At 36.3% G+C, this 23,899-nt stretch overlaps 1 protein-coding gene across 3 annotated transcripts in view; it reads left to right on the top strand.

The window, feature by feature from the left end:
• EIF4E3 (eukaryotic translation initiation factor 4E family member 3) overlaps positions 1-23,899 on the top strand; it is a 51,022-nt gene that overhangs the window by 6,137 nt on the left and 20,986 nt on the right. For all 3 annotated transcript variants that reach the window (XM_044661889.1, XM_044661739.1, XM_044661819.1), the window contains one exon: positions 16,746-16,818. In XM_044661889.1, the coding sequence (XP_044517824.1) occupies positions 16,746-16,818 (73 nt within the window). The remainder of the gene's footprint in view (positions 1-16,745; positions 16,819-23,899) is intronic.

Here is a 23,899-nt window from a genome sequence, read left to right as displayed (position 1 = left end):
ATTGAGTTTATATTGTTTCTCTGTCTCCTGCAATAGCTAGACCCTACAATGATTTCTTCTCTTTTTAACTTTGTCTTTCCATATTTAATGGCTCCTTTCTTGCTGCCTATAGACATGCCCATGTCTCTCATCACCAAAAAATACCACTTTTACCAGTCCCTTCAATCCATCATCCTATAGTTCTCCTCCCTGTCATAGCCAAACCTTTAAAAAAAGGCTTTTTTTCACCTGTGGCTTAAATTTTCTCTCCTCTCATTTCCTTCTCAGCGTTTTGCAAACTTGCTTCTGACCATATCACCACACTCAAACTTTTTTTGTAAAATGACCAATGATCTTTCATTCCCTTATTCAGTGACCTTTTCTGAATTCTCATCTTTCTTGGCCCCTATGTATGATTCGATACTGTTGAAGCCTCCTGGCTTCGCTGGTACTAATTACAATAAAAATACAATAATTACAATAAAAAAAATTAAGTAGCACCTCCTTCTCCACAGTCCTACCAGCATTACATTTAGCATGACATTGTAGGATAGGTAAAGATGAACCAAGAAAGTTAAATAGACTCACAATATTAAAACAGTAACTGTGGTTTATACTATATCAGTACTTGCCATGGTTTCTTTGAGGGACTTTGAGTGAATAAGGAAGGGGAATAGTAATTAAAATAGCATTGTGATCATTTAAAAGCTAACGTGGAGACAGCTTACTGTAACAAAAAGCTCTGAATGTTCAAGTGTCAGAGGACATGGATTTAAGTCCTACTGTTCATGTTTCCAATCCGTGTGACTTTGGGAAACTCAATTAATCTTTCTGAACTTCAGTTTTCTAATCTATAAAATGAGAAGTTTGAACTAGACGGCATCTGAGATGGCTTTGAGTTCTGGATATATATATTGTTCCTCTACTAAGATTTACCCCATTGCCTAATTATTGTCTGAATCTTTCTGGTTTTATGAGGCAAGTTCCATTAGGTCCCAACAAAGAAGAAAGGTTTAGAATATGGCTTTGACAATAAGCTATCATTTGAAAACCAATCTAACTAAATTTATGGAGGTTCATTACCATGTGGTTGAGTACCAAGTAAGATTTTTTTTTTTACCCAGACAGTATAAATATAGAAATATGGAAAAGTTTCAATGTCCATCAGTTAAGGAACAATCTACACTGATTCAGTCATTGGTCTAGACTTTGGGTTCTTCAGTCTTTCAGAGCCAAATTCATATATTATTTTCTTCCCAGGATGCCTTCCTTGATTAATCCTTCTGGAGACCTCTCTCCTTCTTAAAAGTCACTCACATAGGAATTTATGCTTTTCTTAAATACCTTTGTAGTTAGCTCAGTGGAGTGAGAGTCAGGCCTAGAGACAGGAGGTCCTAGGTTCAAACCTGGCCTCAGCCACTTCCCAGCTGTGTGACCCTGGGCAAGTCACTTGACCCCCATTGCCCACCCTTACCAATCTTCCACCTATGAGACTACACCGAAGTACAAGGGTTTAAAAAAAAAATTCAAAAAAAATACCTTTGTATTATATTATTTTATAGTTATTTGCATATCATATTCTCTATGAGATTATAAGCTCAGTTAGGGGAAAGATTTTAGCACCTAGCATAGTATTTTCCCATACAAAAGACTAATAATAGCTAATGTTTATATACTCTAAGATTTGTCAAGTCCTTCTTCTAGGTTAAATATCACCACATTTTAGAGCAGTAATCACTGTTTTTATAGATGGTGATGATATATTGCTCATATTTAGGGTTTTTAAGCTACTTTATAAATATTATCCTCTTTTATCCTCACAACAACCCTAGGAGGTAGGTACTTTTATTAGCTCTATTTTACGGAGAAACTGAGATAAAAAGAGTTTGTGACTTGCCCTGGATCACACAGCTAACAAGTATTTGAGGCACATTTCATACTCATGTTCCTGACCCAAAGACCAACACTCCTTCCACTGTACCACCTAATTGCTACTAAATATCTGTCCAGTCAGAATGCCAGGTGGGTGTCATTTCCATATTAGACCATTAGTAGGGTTCAAGGAGCCAAATGGTGATGATCTCATTTTATCATAACAGTGGCTGATAAGACTGGTCCTGGGCCTGCAGACATCATTATTTCATTTAATTTGCTTTTAAAAAGAAAGATTGAATGGTATAGCAAGCAGGCAGTCAACCAGTAAACATTTATTAAGTGCTTGCTAGGTGCTAAGCACTAGTGATACTACAGGGAAGGTAAAAAATAGTTCCTGCTCTCAACTCACTCTACTGGGAGACTGCAGGGACCAACAAGCTATATTCAGTATAACCTGGAGATAATCAACTGAGGGAACATATTAGCATTCAAGGGAGAACAGGGAAGGCTCCTAATAGAAAGTGAGAGTTTAGCTGCAACTTGATTTTTTCATCTTTCTGAGCTTAATTTTTCCAGTGATAAAGCTAAAGAGGTTGGACTAAACCTCTAAAATCTTCCTCTTTCTATAACATTTAAAACCTCATGATTTTCAGCATCATACCTTACCTTGTGAAACTGCTTTCTGAAGTTATTAAAAATCTCTTTATTGCTCATCCTGTGGTCTTTCTCTTAGGAGACAGCTAGGTGGCTCTGTGGATAGAGCACTGGACCTGGAGTCAGGATGATGCGAGTTCAGATGTGGCCTCAAACACTAGCTAGCTGTGTTACTCTGGGCAAATTACTTAACCTCTATTTGCTTTAATCCACTGGAGAAAAAACAGCAAACCACACTTGAATGGTTCACAGGGTCACAAAGAGTCAGATGGGACCAAACAACAACAAAATGGCCATTTCTCAATCCCTATCCTTCTTGATATTGTGGAAGCTTTTGACTGCACCCTTTTCTCTTTTCCCTTGATTTTTGTAACATTGCTCTCTGCTCCTCATTTTTCTTGGTTGGTTCATTATAACTACTGTTGTCCCACCATATGCCCAAACTTTGTTCTGGGCTCTCTTCTTTCTCTAGACCTTCTATCTTGCCCATTTCATGAGATCCCTTAGATTTAATTGTCACCTTTTTGTAGAACGAGTCAAACCTATATCTAGGTTTATTATTAGGGTTATTATTCTCTCTTGTGAAGTACCATACAACATTACCCTTTGAATAGTGGATGATCCTTAGGCAACTCAAATTCAGCATGTCCAAGATTCCTTATCTTTCATTTTAAATGTGTTCTTCCTCTACCCTACCCCCTTATTTCATAGCATCATAACTTTAGATCAAGAAGAGATCTGAAAGGTTATCCAGGCCATGGGATTATTGATTTAGACCCGGAACATCTTTAGAGGTTATTGAGACCTGCCCTCTCATTTTATAGATGAGAAACTGAGTCACAAAGCAATTCAGAGACTTCCTTACTGAGTACAATGCTCTGTCTACTATATCGTGTTGCTTTTTTGTTTCTGCTGAGGCTAGCACCATCTTTATAATTGATTAGATCTTAGAATCATCATCCCTTTTCTCTCATTCCTCAGTCCTAACGTTTTGTCAATTCATCCTCAACTATATCTCATATATTCATTTCCTTCTCTTTTCTGAGTAACTGCAACAATATTTCTTTTGAATTCCCTCCTTCCAAATTCTCCCTTCTCTAACATATATAAGTAAAGGCTAGATGTCACTCTGTCACTCCCATACTCAGTAATCTTCAGTGGCTCCTTTTTGTCTATAGGGAAAAATGCAAACTCCAGAGCTGAGCATTTTAAGCTCTTTCACTTGGGATCCAGCTTGTCTTTCCAGACTTATTTCTCTTTACTACCATTTTCTCTCTCTCTTTTATTCAAACTAGTTTACTTGCTACTTAGCATCCTATTTGTCACCTCTGTACCTTTGCAAAACTTCCTAATCCTGGAATTCCTTCCCTATATACTTCTGTCACCTTAAATTCTTAGCTACCTTTAAGACTCAGTTCAGGTTCTGTCTCCTTTGCCAAGCTTTTCCAAATCTCCTCAATTGATCTTGTTTTGGCCCTCTTCAAATCATTCTTCAAATCTTTAAATGTTATAGTCATGGGAAATCATGTATTATAATAGCTAGAAAGACAGTTCAGGACCCAGGAAGCCTGGGTTACATATCCTGTCTCTGATACATACTGGGTAAGTTCACTTTTTTAAAAAAACCTTACCCTCTGTCTTAATACCATCCTAAAACAGAAAAGCAGCAAGGGCTAGGCAATCAGGGATGTGACTTGCCCAGGATCACACAGCTAGGAAGTGTGTGAGGCTAGGCTTGAACCCAGGCCCTTCCAACTCCAGACCTGGCACTCTATTCACAGTGTTACCTAGTTGCCTCATTATCTTTTAACTTCTCAGTGTCCTATGAAACTCTGGAAGTCTGTGAAATTACAAAACTGTTGCAGATATGTGTTGATAGAGAATATTTCCTCACTGGGAATTCCTTGCACCAGTGAAATAACAGAGTTTACAGTTTGCTAGGTGGTAGGAGGGCACAAATAGGAAAAAGGACCATTTTTGTCCTCATAAACACTGGTATGTAATAGGTGCTTAATAAATTCTTGTCCAGTTAATTAGTGATCATTTAGTTTTAGTTTAGATCATTTAGTTTAGTTAGATACCTTCATTTTCTGTATCAGAAACTGACCCCAAGAAGTTAAATACCCTGCCTGTGGTCCTAGAGCTGGTGAAAGGCAGAACTAGGAACCAGTTCAAGCCTCTTTCTGCTTCCTCTTTCTGTCTCCTAGCCATGATGTGACTTGTTCTTTCCACTTATTCACGTGACCAAAGAGATCAGAGGAGAACAATGAACAAGGAGGAGCAGCAAGTAGAAATGATGAGAGAAGTGGACAAAATAATATGAGAGAGAGAGAGACAGAGACAGAGAGAGAAAGAGAAAGAGAAAGAGAAGGAAAGAAAGAGAGAGAAGACTGAGGAAAGGCCAAGGTTAAGGAAGGTGGCCTGGTGTTTTCACAGTTGCATTCTGTATCTGCCTGACCTGACAGAATATCCTCTCTAGTACATCAGGGAATAGGGAACAGATACTGGCAAACACAAAAGAAGTCACCTAACTTGGTACATTCAGCAGATACTGATTGATCAGGTGCCCAGCACAGAGAGACTAGCAACTGAATTATGATTGGAATCAGTCAACAAACTTAATAAGCACATTGGCTCTGGATTTCAGAAGATCTGGGTCCAAATAATGATTCTGTCTCGAGTTATGTAACTGTGGTCAGGCCACTTAGCTTCTCTCTGCTGCTATTTTCACATCTGTTAAAACTGCCTTAATCATCTAACTTGCAGGAACATAATATAGATAAAATGAGATAATGTATCAATTAATCTTTGTGAAGTACTTCCTTTGCGTCAGGTACTAAACTAAGCACTGGGAATACAAAGTGAGAATATATGTAAAGTTCTATATAACTTTTCACTCTAACAAGCACTGTGGTGGGAATAAGAGTTTCAAAGAATATGGCCTACAAAACTAACTTTCCCTTATTCAGTGCTGTTGTGGTCCTACATCCTCCCGGTGTTGTTGTGTTGTGTTTAATTTAGAACTGATACAATCCTCTTTTTTTCTCTTATATATAAAGAAAAGTTTTTTTTTTTTTTTTTATGATCATTCATTCCATCAACACTGAGTGTTTATGGAGTATGCAGGACATTGGATTGTATGTTAGGGAAATGCAAAGTGCATGCCTTGAGGATAACTGCAATGTAGTACACGTGATAAGGGCAGCTCCATGGCACAGTGGAATCAGGAAGACCCAAGTTCAAATTTGGCCTTAGACATGTACTAGCTTTATGATTCTAGACTAGTTACTTGGTCTTTGTTTGCTTCATTTTCCTCATCTGTAAAATGGGGATAATAATTGCACCAACTTCCCAGATTTGTTGTGAAAATAAAATGAGATAATCATAAAATGCTTAGCACAATGCCTGACACATTGTAAGTGCTATTATGTTAGTTATGATTATTGCTAATAACAAGAATCACCAGAAATAACATGGAAATTAGAATATGATGAATGCATTACTAGAGCAAAGTGTTTTGTGATTAGATGAAGCAAATGATTATCTTTCTCTGGACAATCTAGGAAGGCTTCCCACGGAAGGTAGTCCTTAATTATTAATGTCATCAGAGTGATATACTTGGGAATTTGGTTCTTTGAAGAGTAATAAATACTTCCAAGTCTTTCTCTTACCATCCTGCATTTCTTATTTTTACTATAGTTTAAAGGAATTTTAGCACAGTGCTCAGGGCAGAGTAGGTACTTAATAAATGCTTGCCACTGCTTTCAGGACTAGAGATCTCCCAGAATCTAAATAACAGGAAAAGAAGAAAAAAAGTTGAGAAAGCATTAGATTGACTAATTTATACATTGTGTCAGGAGCAACAAACAAATCCTTTTCTATCATGTTCACACAGGAATTCTGCTTGCCAGTTAAACTTATCTCTAATAAATATGTTGAGATAAAAAAGATAGAAGATGACATCACAGTTTCCAAGGTGGCGGAAATGTTCTGATCCAAGAAATACTATTCCTTTAAGCAAAGAATAACATGTCTATTGAGGCTAGTTAATTAACTTTTTGTTAACAAAAAAAAAACTTTCTGAGAATGAGTAGCCTGATTAGAGAATAAATACACATCCTTAGAAAACATTTCCTTTAACAATTGAAACATTATCATTTTAATTGCTTCTGGCCTTTGTGACAGGTTTCACTTTCCTAGAACTCCCTCACTTCTTTAGGTCTGTCACCTGTGATTAGATCAGAGTAAAACCTCTACAGATGCAGATCAGCTTCTTATCTATAAACTGAGTCTTCAAGTTGCCTGGAGGCACTGAGAGATTTGAGCCTGTGGTCTCACAGCTGAAAAGAAGGTTCCTGTGACTTGGTGAAGAGCCCTTCAACTACTCCAGAAAGCAAGCTCCCTTTCTTCTAACTTTACTGAGATGCATTAGTCTTTTTTTTTCTTTCTTTAAATATTTCCTAATTACATGTAAATAATTTTTTAATGATTGCTTTTCAAAATTTTGAGTTCCGATTTTTCTCCCTCCCCTCTCCTTCGAGATACTTTGCTCTTAATCATATTTTTAAGACCACGAAATGAATAATAATGTCAGCTTTGTTAGTCAGAATAAGGTCACATATTAACTGACTGAGAGGGAGCATAGTATACTGGATAGAGAGCTGGCCTCTGAGTCAGGTTCATGTCCCACCCTGATAGAAATTGGATATATGATTCTAGGTATGTCACTGACTCCTTTATTTCTGTATTCTCTTGAAGTTTATTCCACATAGTATGCACCTAATAAATGCTTTTAATTCATTTATTCCAATCACATTTTCTTTAGTAAGCACTTAAAATTTTAAGTTGTTTTAATATTTTAGCCAGTCAGGTGTGGTAATGGTTTAAAGTCCTGAGCTTGGACTCTACAAGATCTGAGTTCAGATACTGTCTGGACCCTTCCTTGCTCAATGGCCCTAGGCAAATTACATAACTTCTGTGTGTTGCAGTTTCCTCATTTGTAAAATAAGGGATAATAATACCAGTATTGTTATAAGAGTTGAGATAATAAGAGAAAACTTTTCAAACCTCAAAGCGCTATATAAATGCTAGGTATTATAGTTTCTTAGATGTTTCTCAATTGAGGCCAACTTTAAGCTGTGATTTAAAATTAGGTATAGTTACATATATATGTATATATACATATATATATATATTTATATATATATTTGTTCAGTAGTTTTTCAGTTATGTCTGACTTTATGACCTCATGGAGTTTCCTTGAAAATGATACCTAAGTGGTTTGCCATTACTTTCTTCAGTTCATTATGTAGATATTGAACAAGGGAAACAGGATTAAGTGACTTTCCCAGGGTCATACAGCAAGTAAGTGTATAAGGCCACATTGAGTCTTCTGGATTTCAGGACCAGCATTCTATCCACTTCACCACCTAGCTACCCCATCTGAAATGACAAGCATTCCTTCTATATTATGACTTTCCCCATCACATCAACATAAGAAATCAAATGGGAATTTTGTGGGAAAAGCCACAGACAACACACAAAGGTGAGCAGATGACAGAGAAAAAGTTAGGAAACTTAGAACTACACAAAATAAATGTATAATATTGTGTATATAACATCAACATTTTATCTTTGAATACCAAAAACATACACAATTTCTTTTTTAAAGTTAAGATAAGCAAAGAGTTAAAGTTTGCAAAAAGAACCTGAAAGCCAATAGATGACACACAATGGCTAGAAATGTAGGATGTCTTTAAAATTAGAATAAATCATGAATCCTTAGAGGGTATTGTAAACCCCCATAAAAGAAAAAAGAAAAAATTCAGACTTTTTCTTTGGTAAGAAGGGAAGACCAAAAGATTTTACTCAAATTTTACAGATCCAAAATTTTCAGATCCAGTTTTACAGGGGTGCTGTGCCCCTTACCCCTGTGATATGGAAGAAATACATGTACTACCTTTTTGTTAAATGCTAATTTTATACTATCTAGGGCTGCTCTCATAAGTCATATTGCTTTTTTCAAAAGGAAGTCTTTGAAGATACCTACCCCAATATATTAAGTTGCTTTACATAAAGATACATTAAAATTTACATGAACTGATTAAATCTGGCCTCAATGCTGCAATGTATAATGCATGACTATTGATCCTGAGATCATTTAAAAGATCAATTGCCATATATAAATGTAGGTGTTGTCACCATCAACATTTGTGAAACCTATCACAGGGCCATTCTCACCCATTTGTTCAGGGATCAGTGCTGCTCAGGGACCTCAGGGACCAGGTGATCCTCAGATTATTAGGAATGCACTCCTAGTATATTTTCCAGGTGCCTGATGTCTTACCTACTGATTAGACAGTTCCATGTTTATTGAATAGAGTACCACACCTGTCTCTACTGTGCAACTCCTTCTTTTGGAATTGGTAACTTAGAAAATGTAAGTCACTGATAAGACACAACCCAAAAAAATCATTATTAGTTTTTTTTTAAATAATCATTTCTTTCAAAACTGTTTGAATAAATGGCCAATGACAGGGATTGTTTACATAAAACACTACAGCAAGATAAGAGAGAGAAAAAAATAGGCTTGGGTTCAAATGCTGACTGCCACTGTCCTGCCACAAAAAAGTCATATAACCTCACTTGGCTTCTGTTCTCTATTCTATAAAGGTGTTTGGACCCGATGGTGCCTGGTGCTCTTAACTCTAGATCAGTGATTCCCAAAGTGGGCGTTACTGCCCCCTTGTGGGTGCTGCAGCGATCCAGGGAGGTGGTGGTGGCCACAGGTTCATTTATCTTTCCTATTAATTGCTATTAAAATTTAAAAAAAATTAATTTCCAGGAGGCTAAGTAATATTTTTTCTGAAAGGGGGTGGTAGGCCAAAAAAGTTTGGGAACCACTGCTCTAGATCTATTTCCCAAATACAGCTATATTTTAAAATTCTGCAAATATTTATTAACTACTTACTATGAACACAGCAGTTTTGTTGGCATAATCTTAATCTGGCACTTGGTTAGAGAACCATAATGTGGTATGAAGTTTGCAAAATGTCATAATTTCTCCTGTTAAGTTTTGAGTAAAAGTTAGTAACTTATTGGTCCAGATCTGTCATTTCATTGGAATAGAGAACTAAAGCTATTTGGCAACTATTCAAAAATTAGTATCTAGACCCAAAAAGAAGAAAAAAGAGATAAAAAAGGTCCACTAATTCTGTCATGTCTCTAAGATATTAGACTTGTAAACCTAAATAGGTTTTGAAGTGAGTAATCATACATTTAACCGTTTTGGCATTGCTTTAATTGGTGATTTGGCACTTTAGAGTTGAATTTCCACTAAATCTAGCAAGTACAAGAATGAATAATCACCAATAGAAGGAAAGTCCTTTTGATTAGGAATAAAAAGGAGGCAGAAAGAAGCTTATTATTAAAATTTTAATGTTTTTCAACTCTTAAATAATTTAAGTGATGGAGAGTAACTCCTACTAAAATAAAATAATAATGTTTCATTTAGGCTTGGGATAATTTAGTAACCATGTCCAGTCAATCCATTTTGATTAGTGCATTTAATCATCACACAGGACACTTTTATTAGGAACACATTGATTGAATGTGGTTATCATTTCCTTCCCACTGTTAAAAGTAGTTATTATTGCAAGCATAACTTTAGGCAAGTAAATGTAATCACATAATAGTAATTATATTTTTTTTGTCTAGGTAAATTTTCAATAACTAGAAATCAGACCCAGACTTTGAACAGTCAAGATTTATTTATTGGTTTTCATTTATCTCTTTTGGTAGTAGATCTTTACCATAAAAGTCTCCCACTTTTCTGACTTTTAATATCTTCCAGAAGGAGGTATATAAAGGTGCAACAATCCTTGTAATTCAAGTGTTTACAGCTCTAGAAAAGTCTTTTCCCCTTCCCTATTTTTGTCTTCATGTATCCCTAGAACCTAGCATAATGACTTAACAGAGTGGATGCTTAATAAATGTTTCTTAAAATGCTTTATAGCATGGAAAAATACCTAATAATGACATTCTTTTATTCGAATAATCTCATCGAATACATGATCAAATTATAAGACCTTTTTCATAGAAGATATGCATATGTGAATATCAGTGTATGGGTAATGAGTACAGTGGATAGAGCACTGAGTTTGGAATCAGGAAGATTCATCTTCATGACTTCAAAGCTGGCCTCATACACTTACTAGCTGTGTGACCCTGGACATTAAATGATTTAACCCAGTTTGCTTTAGTTTCCTCAAATGTAAAATGAGCCAGAAAAGAAAATGGCAAACCACTCCAGTATCTTTGCTAGGAAACCCTCAGTTGATGTCACAAAGAGTCCAACACAACTGAGCATGACTGAACAATAACAACAGCAGCAGCACATATACACATATACATTTACATACTTGCATATGTTCACACAATTACTTTATACTAGATGTCTGTTACTTTAGGGAATCCCCAGTGAAGGAAATCCCTTTATTAATGTAGGTCAGAATATGTTATGTAATTTACAGTCTTAGAGAATTGCCCAACGCATACTTAGAAGCTAAAAACTTGCCCAGGGTCATAGTCATTAAGTGTCAGAGAAATTCATTATCAAGTCTTCTTGTCTCTGAGGCCAGCCCTTTATCTACTATTCCAGCCTGCTGATCTAGGTATCAACATATGTGTTCTACCAAATATCTTATTATTCTGTCATGTATTCTATAATTTAATACATAGTAAGTATCAAATGAAATAATATTTCTAAAGCACTTAGCACAGTACCTGGCACATAATAAGTATCCTCTTTGTTAATTATTTGTACATACTTTAGACTACTTCAATTAAAATATTTAGAAATACAGAAGACTTTAGTAGAAATACAGAAAAAAACAAACATTGAGATCATCCAGTTCAACCTTGTCATTGTATAGATGTGTCCCAGAGAAGATATGTAACTTATCTAAAAGTTACACAGGTAACATGTACCTGGTCTAGGATTTAAACCCATGTCTTTTGATCCAGATCCAGTTCTTTGTAAACTGCCCAGTGCTACCTTTTACAAAGGTATGAAGGAAATGCATTTCAGACAGAGATGAGAAGCTGAAATTGAGGATATGACTAGTAGGCCAATTTGACTGAAATTTAGTGTAAATTAAGGTAACGTGAAGTAAATCTGGAAGAATAGGCTAGAATTAGATTTTTGACTTTAAATGCCAGCCAAAATATTTTGTGCTTTATCTTGGGAGGCCATAGGGATCCAGTAGTGAGTTTTGAATACTTTGAAAAAATAAAGCAAGAGTTAAAAACAAATGAAATTTCTGAGGGAAAGAGTTGGAAGGAGAATAAATAGCTTAGAATAAAGCTAGTAAACCTTTCCCAAATAATGGATTCTAAAAATTAGAATAGACTAAACCCATCCATGATTGCCTAAAATAACTACAAGAACTATTAGAGCAAAATCAGAAGATTTACAAAAGAGTAAAAAATGTAAGGTATCTGCTAGGAAAAACAACTGCCTTGAAACACAGGTCAGGGAGTGATAATTTAAGCAACATTGGGTTTGCTGAAAACCATAATTTTTTTTAGCGCTTAGGTACTACATCTCAAGAAGTCATAAATTAAGACTTTCTGATTCTATTAGAACTATAGAAAGTGAAAGTACAAACCACCAATAATTTCTTTAAAGAAATCCCAGAAGGACTATTCGTAGAGATATCATTTCCCAAATCTAAAATTTTTACGTCAAGGGAAAAAATGTTACAAACATCCAGAAAGAAAGATTTCAAATACTAATGCACATAGACAGGATCACAAAAGATCTGGCCACTTCTACTCTAAATGAGATCTTGAAATATAATATTCTGAAAGGCAAAATGTACAGGCTAAGAACCAAGAATAATTTAAATTGCAAAGCATTCATTTCTAGCATTCTGGCTTAAATGATCAGAACTTAGTAAAGACTGCAATTTCTCTTCAAAAGAGTCAAGAGAAACCTAGAAAGATATGTTTATTTGAACAACTGAAGTAGGCTGTTTTATAATGAAGAGTTAATATTCTAATAGGAAGAAACTCTAGAACCTTAAAGTCTTTAAAGGGCTTTAAGGGAATTAATTAGGAAAAAATAGTGAGATAATGAGATGGTAGTGAATTGAGCCTGTTCTAAGAGTCTGAAGAAGACAAACAGAAGGGAGGATAAAAGAAATACACCACTCCAGAAAGGAGAAAGAAGTTGGTAGAACCTACTCCTTTCGGGGTTCACAAGAAAAGTATATAAACTTGGAGGAAGGGGTGGAGGGATTGGTATCAGATGAACCTTATCTGAAATGAGCAAAGGATGTTTGAGCATACTGAAAAACTGAATGAGAAGGTAAATGGAGATAGGGAAAAAGTAACAAAAGAAACTTCCTGATTCTGAAAGAGGGATGAATTAAAAGAGGAGAAAGCAAAGCAAAGACATAAAAACTAAGTCGGTATCAATTGGGGAATGGCTGAACAAATTTAGGTACATGAATTTTGCAAACTATTGAACCATTCAAAGTGACAAAAGAGAATTTCAGAAAATCCTATGAATTATGAACTAGTTGAAAGTTATTAAAACCAGAAGAATTTATAGGACAGTTGCATTGTAAAGAAAAGCAACATTTAAAATTTTTAGAATGCTGATCAAACATGACCAATCATGTCTCCAGACCCAAGACGAAGCCCCTTAGCCATCTCCCTATGGAGATGAGCGATTAAACACATTTTTGGATGTGTCCATTGTTGAGATTTGTTTGGCTCAACTGTTTATTTGTTAAAAGGTACTTTTTGCCTTCTTGTTTTCAATTGGGAGGAGGGCTGGGCAAAGGGGAACAAAGTAGGAATAGGAATGTTTAAAAAAAAAAAAAAGAAGTTGGCCCTGAAACATTTTAGAATGCCCAGCAGGGAATAGAAGAAAGCAAAAACAGTAGTTTCGAATGAAACACTGACTTTAGATATTTAAGCAAGTGATACAAAATAGATATTCATTATTTTATCTACTTTTTCTTGTGTAATTTTTTTATATGGAAAAACTTTCACATCTGCTTTTGTGGTAATCTAGGCAAGAGTTGAGAAGGGCACCAGCTGGGGTGAGAAACTGCCTCTTTGAAAGACAAGGATGATGAGAAAACTCCTTTCCCATATCCTATGGATGAAATGCTCGGCTTTGTCACTTATGCCTTTTGGTACCTGATTCTCTCTTCAGGGCTCAGCTGCCTTCCTGATTTCTCCAATTATTACTTGTAGCTCACATCAATGACTTTTTATTTATTTAAATATATGCTACATTAATCTATTATTAAATATATTTATTAGTAAATTCAAATAATAAAATATAAATGTTAATATATTAATATAATAATTCTGTTATATATCACTCATCTTATTTTTGTTTAGTCCCTTCAGTCATGTCTGACACTTCATGACCTCATTTGGAGTTTTCTTGGCAAAGGTACTAGAGTGGTTTGCAATTTTTTCTCCAGCTCTTTTTACAGATGAGGAAACTGAGGCAGATAGGGTTAAGTCCTTGCCCATGCTCACATAGCTAGTAAGTGCCAAAGGCTGGATTTGAATTTAGGCCTTCCTGAGTGCTTTATTATCCACAATGCCACCTAGCTGGCATATTGCTCATATATTACTATATATTATTCATATATGTTACAATTATTCATTTTTCAGCAGAATTTTAGGATCATAGGTCCAGAGCTAGAAGAAACCTTATCTATAACTCCCTCATTTTACAGATGAAGAAACTGAAGCCCAGAGGGGCTAAATTATTTGCCCTGGCCCAAGGAGGTAGTATTTTGAGAGAGATGATTGGATCCCAAGTACTTTGACTGCAGGGGCAGAGTATTCTTTCCACAATCTCTTAAGTAGAATGGCTTTAAACTCCCTAAGGCTAGGAATTGTAACTTACTTTCCTATTTGTATCTCCTATACTTGGCACATAGTAGGCACTTGATAAATGTTGGTGGTTTGGAGATTTTATGAATGTTAAAATCAGTAAGACTTGGTAACTGTCGAGATATGGGCCATGAGGTAAAGGGAAGAGTCATGAACAACCCAGAAACTGAAACTTTCAATGACTGGAAGGATGTTCATGCTCTCACCAACTTTTTATTACCTGCCAGCTATTTTCCAGGTGTTATTTTAAGTTCAGTTTGTAAGGATTTTAAAGTTAGGGCAGAACAAAACTTATTGTGAACAAAGAAACTATCCCCAGTCACTTGGGGTAGTCCAGGAATACATCTCCTCATAACTCTTTAGGTTTCTGGGTATTAATAAACTCTTAATTTTTTTTTCAATTACATGCAGAAGCACTTTATGACAGTTGTTTTTTTTGACAATTTAAATTTCAGATTTTCTCCTTCCCTACTCTCCCTGAGATGGCAAATATTCTGAAGCAGGTTACCCATACTTTCATGTAACACATATTTCCATAAGTATGTGGAAGATGGCATGCTTTGGTTTGCCTCAGACTCCAACAGTTCCTTCTTTGACTGTGGATAGCATTTTCATCGTGTGGACTCTTTATTTTCAAAAACTTTCTTCCCTTATATGGAATCCTTATACACTGGAATGTTGTTCAATTACTACTGTAATGTGGCAGAATTATGAATATCTTTATTCTCATCTTCACTCTCTAGATGATAATACCGATCATCAGAAGTATTCAAAATCCTAAGCAAGATCTGCCTGGTCCAACTGGTCCAGTGTAAGAACCCTGACCCCTAGATATTCCTGAAGCCTATCTTTCTAATAACTCTTTCCTCTTCCTGATCTTCTACTATTTCCACCCATCCCCAAGCAAGAGAATAAATGAGATAACGCAGTTTTATAGCCCTTACTGTGTATTGTGCCAAGAAGAGAAGCTGTAGTATGTTGCCATCTAGTGGAATATATTGTGAACTAATGATGGCATTCTGGCTTTGTGCATTGTAAAAAAGTACCATATGCTTAGTTTCTCATCACCAGGAGCAATACATCCAAACTAAAAAAAAATATGAACTTATTTTTTAAATCTTTTGAAAAACCTCATTAGACTACAGTTTAATTTTGATATTAAACCTTATTCTTCAAGAAACTGTTGGTTGATACTGTAGAAAGAGCATTGGTGCTAGAGTCAGGACATAGGCTCAGATCCCAGCTCTACTACCTATTATTATTTGTGCTACTTTTGATAAGTTGCTTGACCTCCCTGAGCCTCAGTTTCCCTACCTGCAAAGTATAAAGTCTAAATAACCTCTGAGGTCCCTTCTGGCCCTAAATCTATGGTCATAAAAAAGGTGAAAGTATATACTCATCTCAGGAAAGAAACAGTGGATAGAATCCTAGAAAGTCAGAGCTTAAAGGGAGCCAAGAGACCATTTACAGATTTAAAAAATCATTTCCCTTCATTTTACAAATACTCAGCAGCAGCATTTAAGCAGTGTTTTGAGTATTACAAAGTTATTTATAAATATCACTTCATTTTCTCTTCATAAAACCTCTGAGTGATATTATCTACACTTTACAGATGAAGAAACTGAGTCAGAGTGAATTAGATGACTTGCCCGGGGTCACTTAGCTATTAAGTATGCAAAGGAAGATTTGAACTTGGGTTTTTCTGCCTCTATGTCCAGCTTTCTCTCCATGATGCCACCTAGCAGCCTCAGACACCGCAGCAGATTCAAACCTAAGTCTTCTAACTCCACCTACAGGTCTCTCCTTCCCTTCATGGCTTTTGTTTCTAGTCTGCCTGCCACATTATAGTCATCAGAGCAGTAACCCTTCACGTTTCCTATCTTCAGCTGTGAACTAGAACAACTAGTTTATGAAGTACAAGGTTCTATGGCAAAAGGCTATTTATAGGCTATTTATTTAATTTTTTTCATTTGCTTCAGTCTGTTAAAACTTTCCTAGCTCATTTTTAGTTATTGTTACGCTTCCAAGGAGTTTGGCTGTGCTTATACTTTAAAGAAATAAACATGTTACTTTAAAAAGCAGGAATAATATTTCAGCACCTTTTAAAATAAACAGCAACCCAGCAATTCTAATTCTTTAATTCAGGCTTTTACCTTTTAAGGCCTTTTGAATTGTTTAACTCTATTTTGTTCATGATTTGAGGACATTTTTACCCTTTTAAGTTATACCTTTTAATTACAGTGAAGACGTATTTCATTAGTATTTCATTAACTTTGACTTTTTTTTTTTTGGGGGGTCAACATTTTGCTTAGGTCCCTCCCTGGTACTACAGCAGCTGAATGTGCATCAAACTTGAAGAAAATCTATACAGTGCAAACAGTGCAGGTAAGAGAAATAAAAAGTCAAGTAACTTCTTGTTAACTAAGTATGAGTTTACAATGAATGTGTACAACAAATAGTTTTTCCTCTATTTTTTTATGACATAAGAAATGCCATACTACGTCAGACTGGTGCAGATCTAGCTCTGGGAATAAATAATACTAAGAGGAGAGTCTGTGCAGTGAGAGACATCTTGAAAACATTTTTATGTATAAAGTGCCTACTATCTGCCAGGCCTACCATGAGGCACTAGGAACACAAACAATGAATTGTCCCTGTGACCAATGAGCTTACCTTCTATCTGTATAGCATGTCCATAAGTAAATATATGTAAAACTATGTCCAAAAACAATAAAAGTTAATTTTAAGGGTGTAGGTTCTAATAGCCAGACAGATCAGGGATGGCCTCATGATGTTGTAGGTATTTTGTGCTACATGCCACACATGTTACAGCAAAGGCTAAAGGCTCCTAGTGGAAAGTTGCATGTAGTGGTCCAATTTTCAAAGCTGAGGAGGAACACAAATTCCTTTACCTAGTTCTGGTAGTTCTGACTGTTTAATCTAGGTTTAATCTGGCACTGGCATGAAAATATATTTTATGGAAAGGGATGGCTACCCCTCCTATGATTTCAGGGGTAAAGAATGTGCCCCAAACTTAGTAAACCACCTTATATTGCTCTCATCCATGAATTTGTAATGCTAAATCATTGGTGACTAAAGGAATCGAGGGAAGAAATTTACTTATTAAGTTCTTACTGTGAGCCAATCATTGGGCTAAGCTCTGGGGAGCAAAGATTTTTTAAAGAGGTAGTCTTTCCCCTCAAGGAACTTACATTCTAATATGAGAAAAGGGGAGAGGAAAGAAGGAGAGAGAAAGAAAGAGAGAGACACACAAAGAGAGAAAGATGAATTGGGAAACTAAAGCATGGTCTGGAGCAGAGGTTCCCAAACTTTTTTGGCTTGCCGCCCCCTTTTCAGAAAAAATATTACTTAGCCCCCTGGAAATTAATTTAAAAAAATTTTAAATGTACCTGTGGCCATCACTGCCCCCCCTGGATCGCTGCAGCACCCACCAGGGGGCGGTGGTGCCCACTTTGGGAGTCACTGGTCTGGAGTCTAGGCCAGCCAGAAGATGTAGTAGACTAAATAGACTGGCTTCTACACCAGTCCACTGGCGTGAGTCTTAGAGCAGAAGCTCCAAATGTGTGTATATTAACTGTCCCAGGCATTGAAGTATGAATTCAGGAAGACAGAGGTAAAGAAGTTCAGGTCTCAGATTAGGCGTGAAAAGTGCTGGTCCTGAGAGACCAAGCAAATATACAGTAAAGGCAGATTATGATATGACCTAGGCGGATGAATAAATGGAATGTGAGACTGAAGCCAATGTTTAGGGTCAACCAGGAGATATAGCAGGTCAGTAGCAAGAGAATAAGCATGTATATAGTATTTATTATGTGCCAGGCACTGTGCTAAATATTTTTACAAATGTCTTATTCAAGCCTCACAACAACTCTGAAAGGTAGATATATTATCATTTCTATTTTTTTACAGTTCAGGAAATTAAGGCAATCAGCAGTTGACTTGCCCAGGGCCAAATAGCTAGTAAGTGTCTGAGTTGGGATTTTAACTCAAGGCTTCCTGTTTCCAGGCTTAGTGCTCTTTCCAACTGCCTTCTTTGCTATTTTGCACAGTCTTAGTCACTAATTATCTGGATGGAGTTCTCTCATTTTATTAACTGGCAGGTAGCAGAACTACAGTTCAAACCCAGACACTGACCCCAAATCTAACCCTTTCTACACTACCACATATTTTCTGTCCTCTATTAGTGCTTTGTAAGTGGGTAAGGGATTTGGGAGGCTCTCTGAATCTGTGTAATATTACTAGTGAGGAAACCCCCTCTACCAAGACAAATTGGCCACTTTTGTAAGATTTGAGTTTTCTGGAGTATCATTTGGCCAGAATGTATCAGAGGCAGACCTTCTTGACTCTTAGGATAATACTCTGTCCATCCATTATGCATGGTGCTTCTGTATTAACTGTTATATCCATATGTGATTTGTACAAATTATTTGGATATTTTGACTATCCAGTGGGTCAAAAACAGGATGGACTTCCAAGTGGGAGAATAGAGATGCTGCTGCCCATGAGACCAGTGCTTAAAGTAATAAAGAGTCAGGGTGGGGGTATTCTGAAGTGTTCATGCCCCTTTTCTTTACTTCCTACCAGGTGATATTTCCACGACAATCCTTCCACACTCTGCCCCTGGGGAAGTCAGGACCCAAGGACTGAATGGAGCAAGGAAGAGTAGTCTTAGATATCAGCCTAGCAAACGAGAAATAGGTGGAGAGGAGAAAGATATAGCCCTGATAATGACTTGTGTTAGAAAATGGTTACACAAGAGTTAAAACACCTTGTTAGACAATGATGCCAGGTATTGATTGTCACAAGGTATTTGTAACTGTCAAATGAGTGATCTGGGCACTTAAGTGCTGAAGAAAGTGAAACTTTAGTTAGACCATTAAAGATATTGAGAAACATGGAAAAGGCATGTCAGGAAGGAAAATAGCATGAGGAAAGTCTTGTCTTTCCAAATCTATGCTTGTCTGTTGTCAAGGAGAAAGCCTAGGATGTATGAATTACAGAGAGGTAGGGCAGCCTGGGGGAGTGAAAAGATTTATACAAACCAAGTAGATATTGTAATGATCTTGTGTTCAGTTTCATGGAAACTTTGTTAATTCTTGGGTTACATTTAAGCATTATTGTGCTTTCTCTGTGCTGCAGATTTTATGTGGATTGAAAACTATTAGGTCAGATTATTCTTTTTTTCCCCCCCAAATGTTGTTGTTGTTGGTGACTGTTCTTGTTGTGAACTGACAGTCTATGCTAGGCTGTTTGCCATTCAGACCTGCTTATTTCACTGTGAAATGTAGAATCATTTCATTCCAACACTACAAAAACTCAGAGACCATTACTTTTTCTTTATAATGTAAAGAACACAATACTAAATGGCAAACTTTATAATGTAAAGAACACAATACTAAATGGCAAACTAAATGATGGAAATGGGTATTTCTTAAGTTTTTTTTTTCTCTTATCACCTTATTCTTTTACATCAATCATTCAGAAAGCATTTAGCAGGCATTAACTAGGTGCCAGACACGTGTTTATCACTGGGGATTAAAAAAAGAAAGGCAAAAACACAAAATGTTTCCTTGTGCTTGTGGATACATACTAACGGATAGTGTGTAAAAAAGAGACACCTGGAGGATACATTTGGAATAGAAAGAAGGGAAGTTCTGACTGGAAGTAGCCAGAGTCTACAGGGATTTCGAAGACCTCCTCAAGAAGTTGTGGGTTTTTTTTGTTTTTTATGAGTCATGTAAAAAACCCTGGAAACTAAGAGTTGAAGGGAGCATTCCAGCTGTGAGAAACAGCAAGTACAAAGGCATGGTGATGAGAAGTATATGCTGTGTGTAAGGAACGGCAAGAAGGTCACTGTTGCTGAACTATAAAGTATGTGGAGGGAAATAAAATATAAAAAGATTGGAAAGATAGGAAGGAGCGAGGTTGTGAAGAACGTTAAATTCCAAACAAGTGACTTGATAGTTGATGCTGGTAAAATGGAACCACTTGAGTTTATTGGGTAAAAGGGTGGAATAGTTAATGAATCATAAGCTGTTGTGGATTGAAATAGAGAATTTAGGCAGGAAGGCTATCTTAAAAATCCAAATCAGAGTTGATGAGGATCTGAACCAGGGAGGTAGTTATGTGATAGGAGAAAGTGGGGCATATATGAAGGATGTTGGGAAGACAGAAACTACACAATTTGACAACTGATTGGATATCTAGGGTGAGAGTGAAGGGTCAAAGAAGATGCTGAATTAGCCAAATTTGGGTGACTTTGAAACTGGTGATAAGGTTTTGATACAAACATAATTATTTCTATTTTTAAAATGTAGAATTAGGGGGCAGCTACGTGGCTCAGTGGATTGGGAGCCAGGTCCAGAGATGGGAGGTCCTGGGTTCAAATCTGGTCACAGATACTTCCTAGCTATGTGACCCTGGGTAAGTCACTTAACCCTCATTGCTTAACCCTTACTGTTCTTCTGTCTTGGAACTGATATTTATTATCAATTCTAAAATGGAAGGTAAGGGTTTTTTTTTAAATGTTTTTAAAAGAAGATATGACAAAGAGGAAAATCCAAGAAAAGAGACAGGAATGGTAAGATAGGTAACATGAGAACCAATAGAGAGAAGTGTCATGAAAATCTAGAAAGGAAAGAGTATTTAGGAGGAGAAGGTAATTGGTAGTGTGAGATGTTACAGGGAAGTCCTTTTCGATTGAAGAATGAAGTCAGAGCCTAGATTGCAAAGAATTAAAGAGAATAAGAAGAAATGAAGAGGAGGTACTGATTACAGACAAATTTTTCAGGGAGTTTAACAGAAAAGGAAGGAGGAAATACAGGACTTCTGCTACCAAGGATGTCAGGATCAAGTTTTGTTTGTTTTTTAGGATAGAAGAGACATGACAACAACTTTGTAGCCCACCAATTGAAGTGACTCACAAAGCACAAGTTTAAGAAAAATTTATTTTTTTTAATTTTTTAAATTTAATTTTTTAAATTTTTATTTTGAATATTTTCCCATAGTTACATGTTAAGAAAAATTTAAAAGGAACAGTTTGGGTGATTTCATTATGTCTTAAATACTGAAATGCATTATACTGATGTGCATTATAGCACATCATCATTTAAATGATATAGAAGTCTTCCAGAAGATCTAGATCATGGAAAATAAAATATATAATCAGAAATTATTTTTGAGCCCTTTTCATTTGGGGGAATGTTGCTTATGATGTCTGCATTTACATTTACTCCCCCTCTCGTTAAGCTTGTCTTTGAGACTCTAGGAAGTATGTAGTCATGGGGAACAAAAACACAATAGATTTCAAGTCAGATCAGTTTTAAGTGCTGAATCAACCATTCATTTGATAAGTGGCAGGGAAAAAAAATTCATCCCTCTGAGCTTCAGTTGGCTTGACCATGCTCAACCCTATAGTATTATTGTAGTAGTCAAAATCACAGAATCAATTGGGACAGAATTCAGAGACCATCTAACATTTTAACCATATAACTGATCAAGAATCTCATTTGCAATATTCCTGATGAATGGTCATCCAGCTTTGGAAGAAGACCTCTACTTAAGGCAGTGAATCCATTGTCTCCTGAGACCATTTATTCTATTTTTTTTAATAGCTTTTGTGAAGGCTTTCCTTATTTCTTTTTTTTTCTCTTTCTAAACATTTATTAATATTCATTTTTAACATGGTTACATGATTCATGCTCCTACCTTCCCCTTCACCCCCCGCATTCCCCCCACCCATGGACAACCCACATTTCCACTGGTTTTATCATGTGTCCTTGATCAAGACCTATTTCCAAATTGTTGGTAGTTGCATTGGTGTGGTAGTTTCGAGTCCACATCCCCAATCATGTCCACCCCAACCCATGTGTTCAAGCAGTTGTTTTTCTTATATGTTTCCTCTCCTGCAGTCCTTCCTCTGAATGTGGGTAGCATCTTTACCATAAATCCCTCAGAGCTGTCCTGTGTCATTGCATTGCTGCTGGTACAGAGGTCCATTACATTCGATTTTACCACAGTATATCAGTCTCTGTGTACAATGTTCTTCTGGCTCTGCTCCTTTCGCTCTGCATCAGTTCCCGGAGGTCTCTCCAGTTTGCCTGGAACTTCTCCAGTTTATTATTCCTTTTAGCACAATAGTATTCCATCACCAGTATATACCACAATTTGTTCAGCCATTCCCCAATTGAAGGGCAGACCCTCCTCTTCCAGTTTTTTGCCACCACAAAAAGCGCAGCTATAAATATGTTCGTACAAGTCTGTTTATTTATGATCTGTTTGGGGTACAAACCCAGCAATGGTATGGCTGGATCAAAGGGCAGGCATTCTTTTATAGACCTTTGAGCAAAGTTCCAAATTGCCAGCCAGAATGGCTGGATCAGTTCACAACTCCACCAGCAATGCATTAATGTCCCAGTTTTGCCACATCCCCTCCAGCATTCATTACTCTCCCCTTCTTTCATTTTAGACAATCTGCTTTCCTTATTTCTGTCTGTCTCTCTTCAGCCTCCATCTGCTGCTCCTACTTCTGATCTCTGGAGCCAGTATGATGAATCTTCCTCCTCTTTCTATATGACAACCCTTTAAATACTTGGATAGTTATTTTGTTTCTCTTTGGGCTAACCTTCTCCCATTCTTCCAGTGTATCCTCATGTAGCATGGTCTGTATTCCTTTTATCATCCTGGATGTGCACCTGCTTGCTAATGTTCTTCCTAAAATATGGCCCTCAGAACTTGCAATCCATCAACAAACATTTATTATATTTATTCTGCCAACATTGTGCTATGCACTGGACAATACCACAGATATAAATTAACCAAGGCATAGTACCTGCGTTGTTCTGGATATCATTTTTGGTGCAGCCTAAAATAATGATAGTTTTCTTTGTAGTGTAGTGTAGTGGTGTGTGTGTGTGTGTGTGTGTGTGTGTGTGTGTGTGTGTACTCACATCATATCATTTTTATGGACTTTTATTGAATGAAAATGCTTTTCTATTCATATTGAATTTGTTCACAAAACATCCAGATCATTTAAATAGGAATGACTTTTTAGCCTTACTTCTCCCATTTGGTACTGGTTTAGCTGATTTTTTGAACCAAAGTATAGGATTTACATTTACATATTTACATTTATCTTTATAAAATTTGATCTTATTAGAGTCAGCCTTATTGACATTTAGCCTTGTTATAAACATCTTTAGGGGATCTGGAGTGCTATCTAAGGTATTAGCTACTTCTCTCAACAATCTGCCATCTGTAAATTTTACAAGTATTTCTACCTTCATCTAATTCATTGGAAAAATATTGAAAAGAAAATGAGGGAGTGAATATAAACCACATTTTAAGTCATGAAATGTTTATCAAATTTGAACTCTATTATTTTTAACATTAGTAATCAGAAAAGCCTTTTTAACAGATATTTAACAGATAATAAATCATATATGTA

Source organism: Gracilinanus agilis, chromosome 1, assembly GCF_016433145.1.
Source record: "Gracilinanus agilis isolate LMUSP501 chromosome 1, AgileGrace, whole genome shotgun sequence".
Lineage (NCBI taxonomy): Eukaryota > Metazoa > Chordata > Mammalia > Didelphimorphia > Didelphidae > Gracilinanus > Gracilinanus agilis.
Note: the sequence above shows the minus strand (reverse complement) of the source record. Positions and strands in the feature narration are given on the sequence as shown.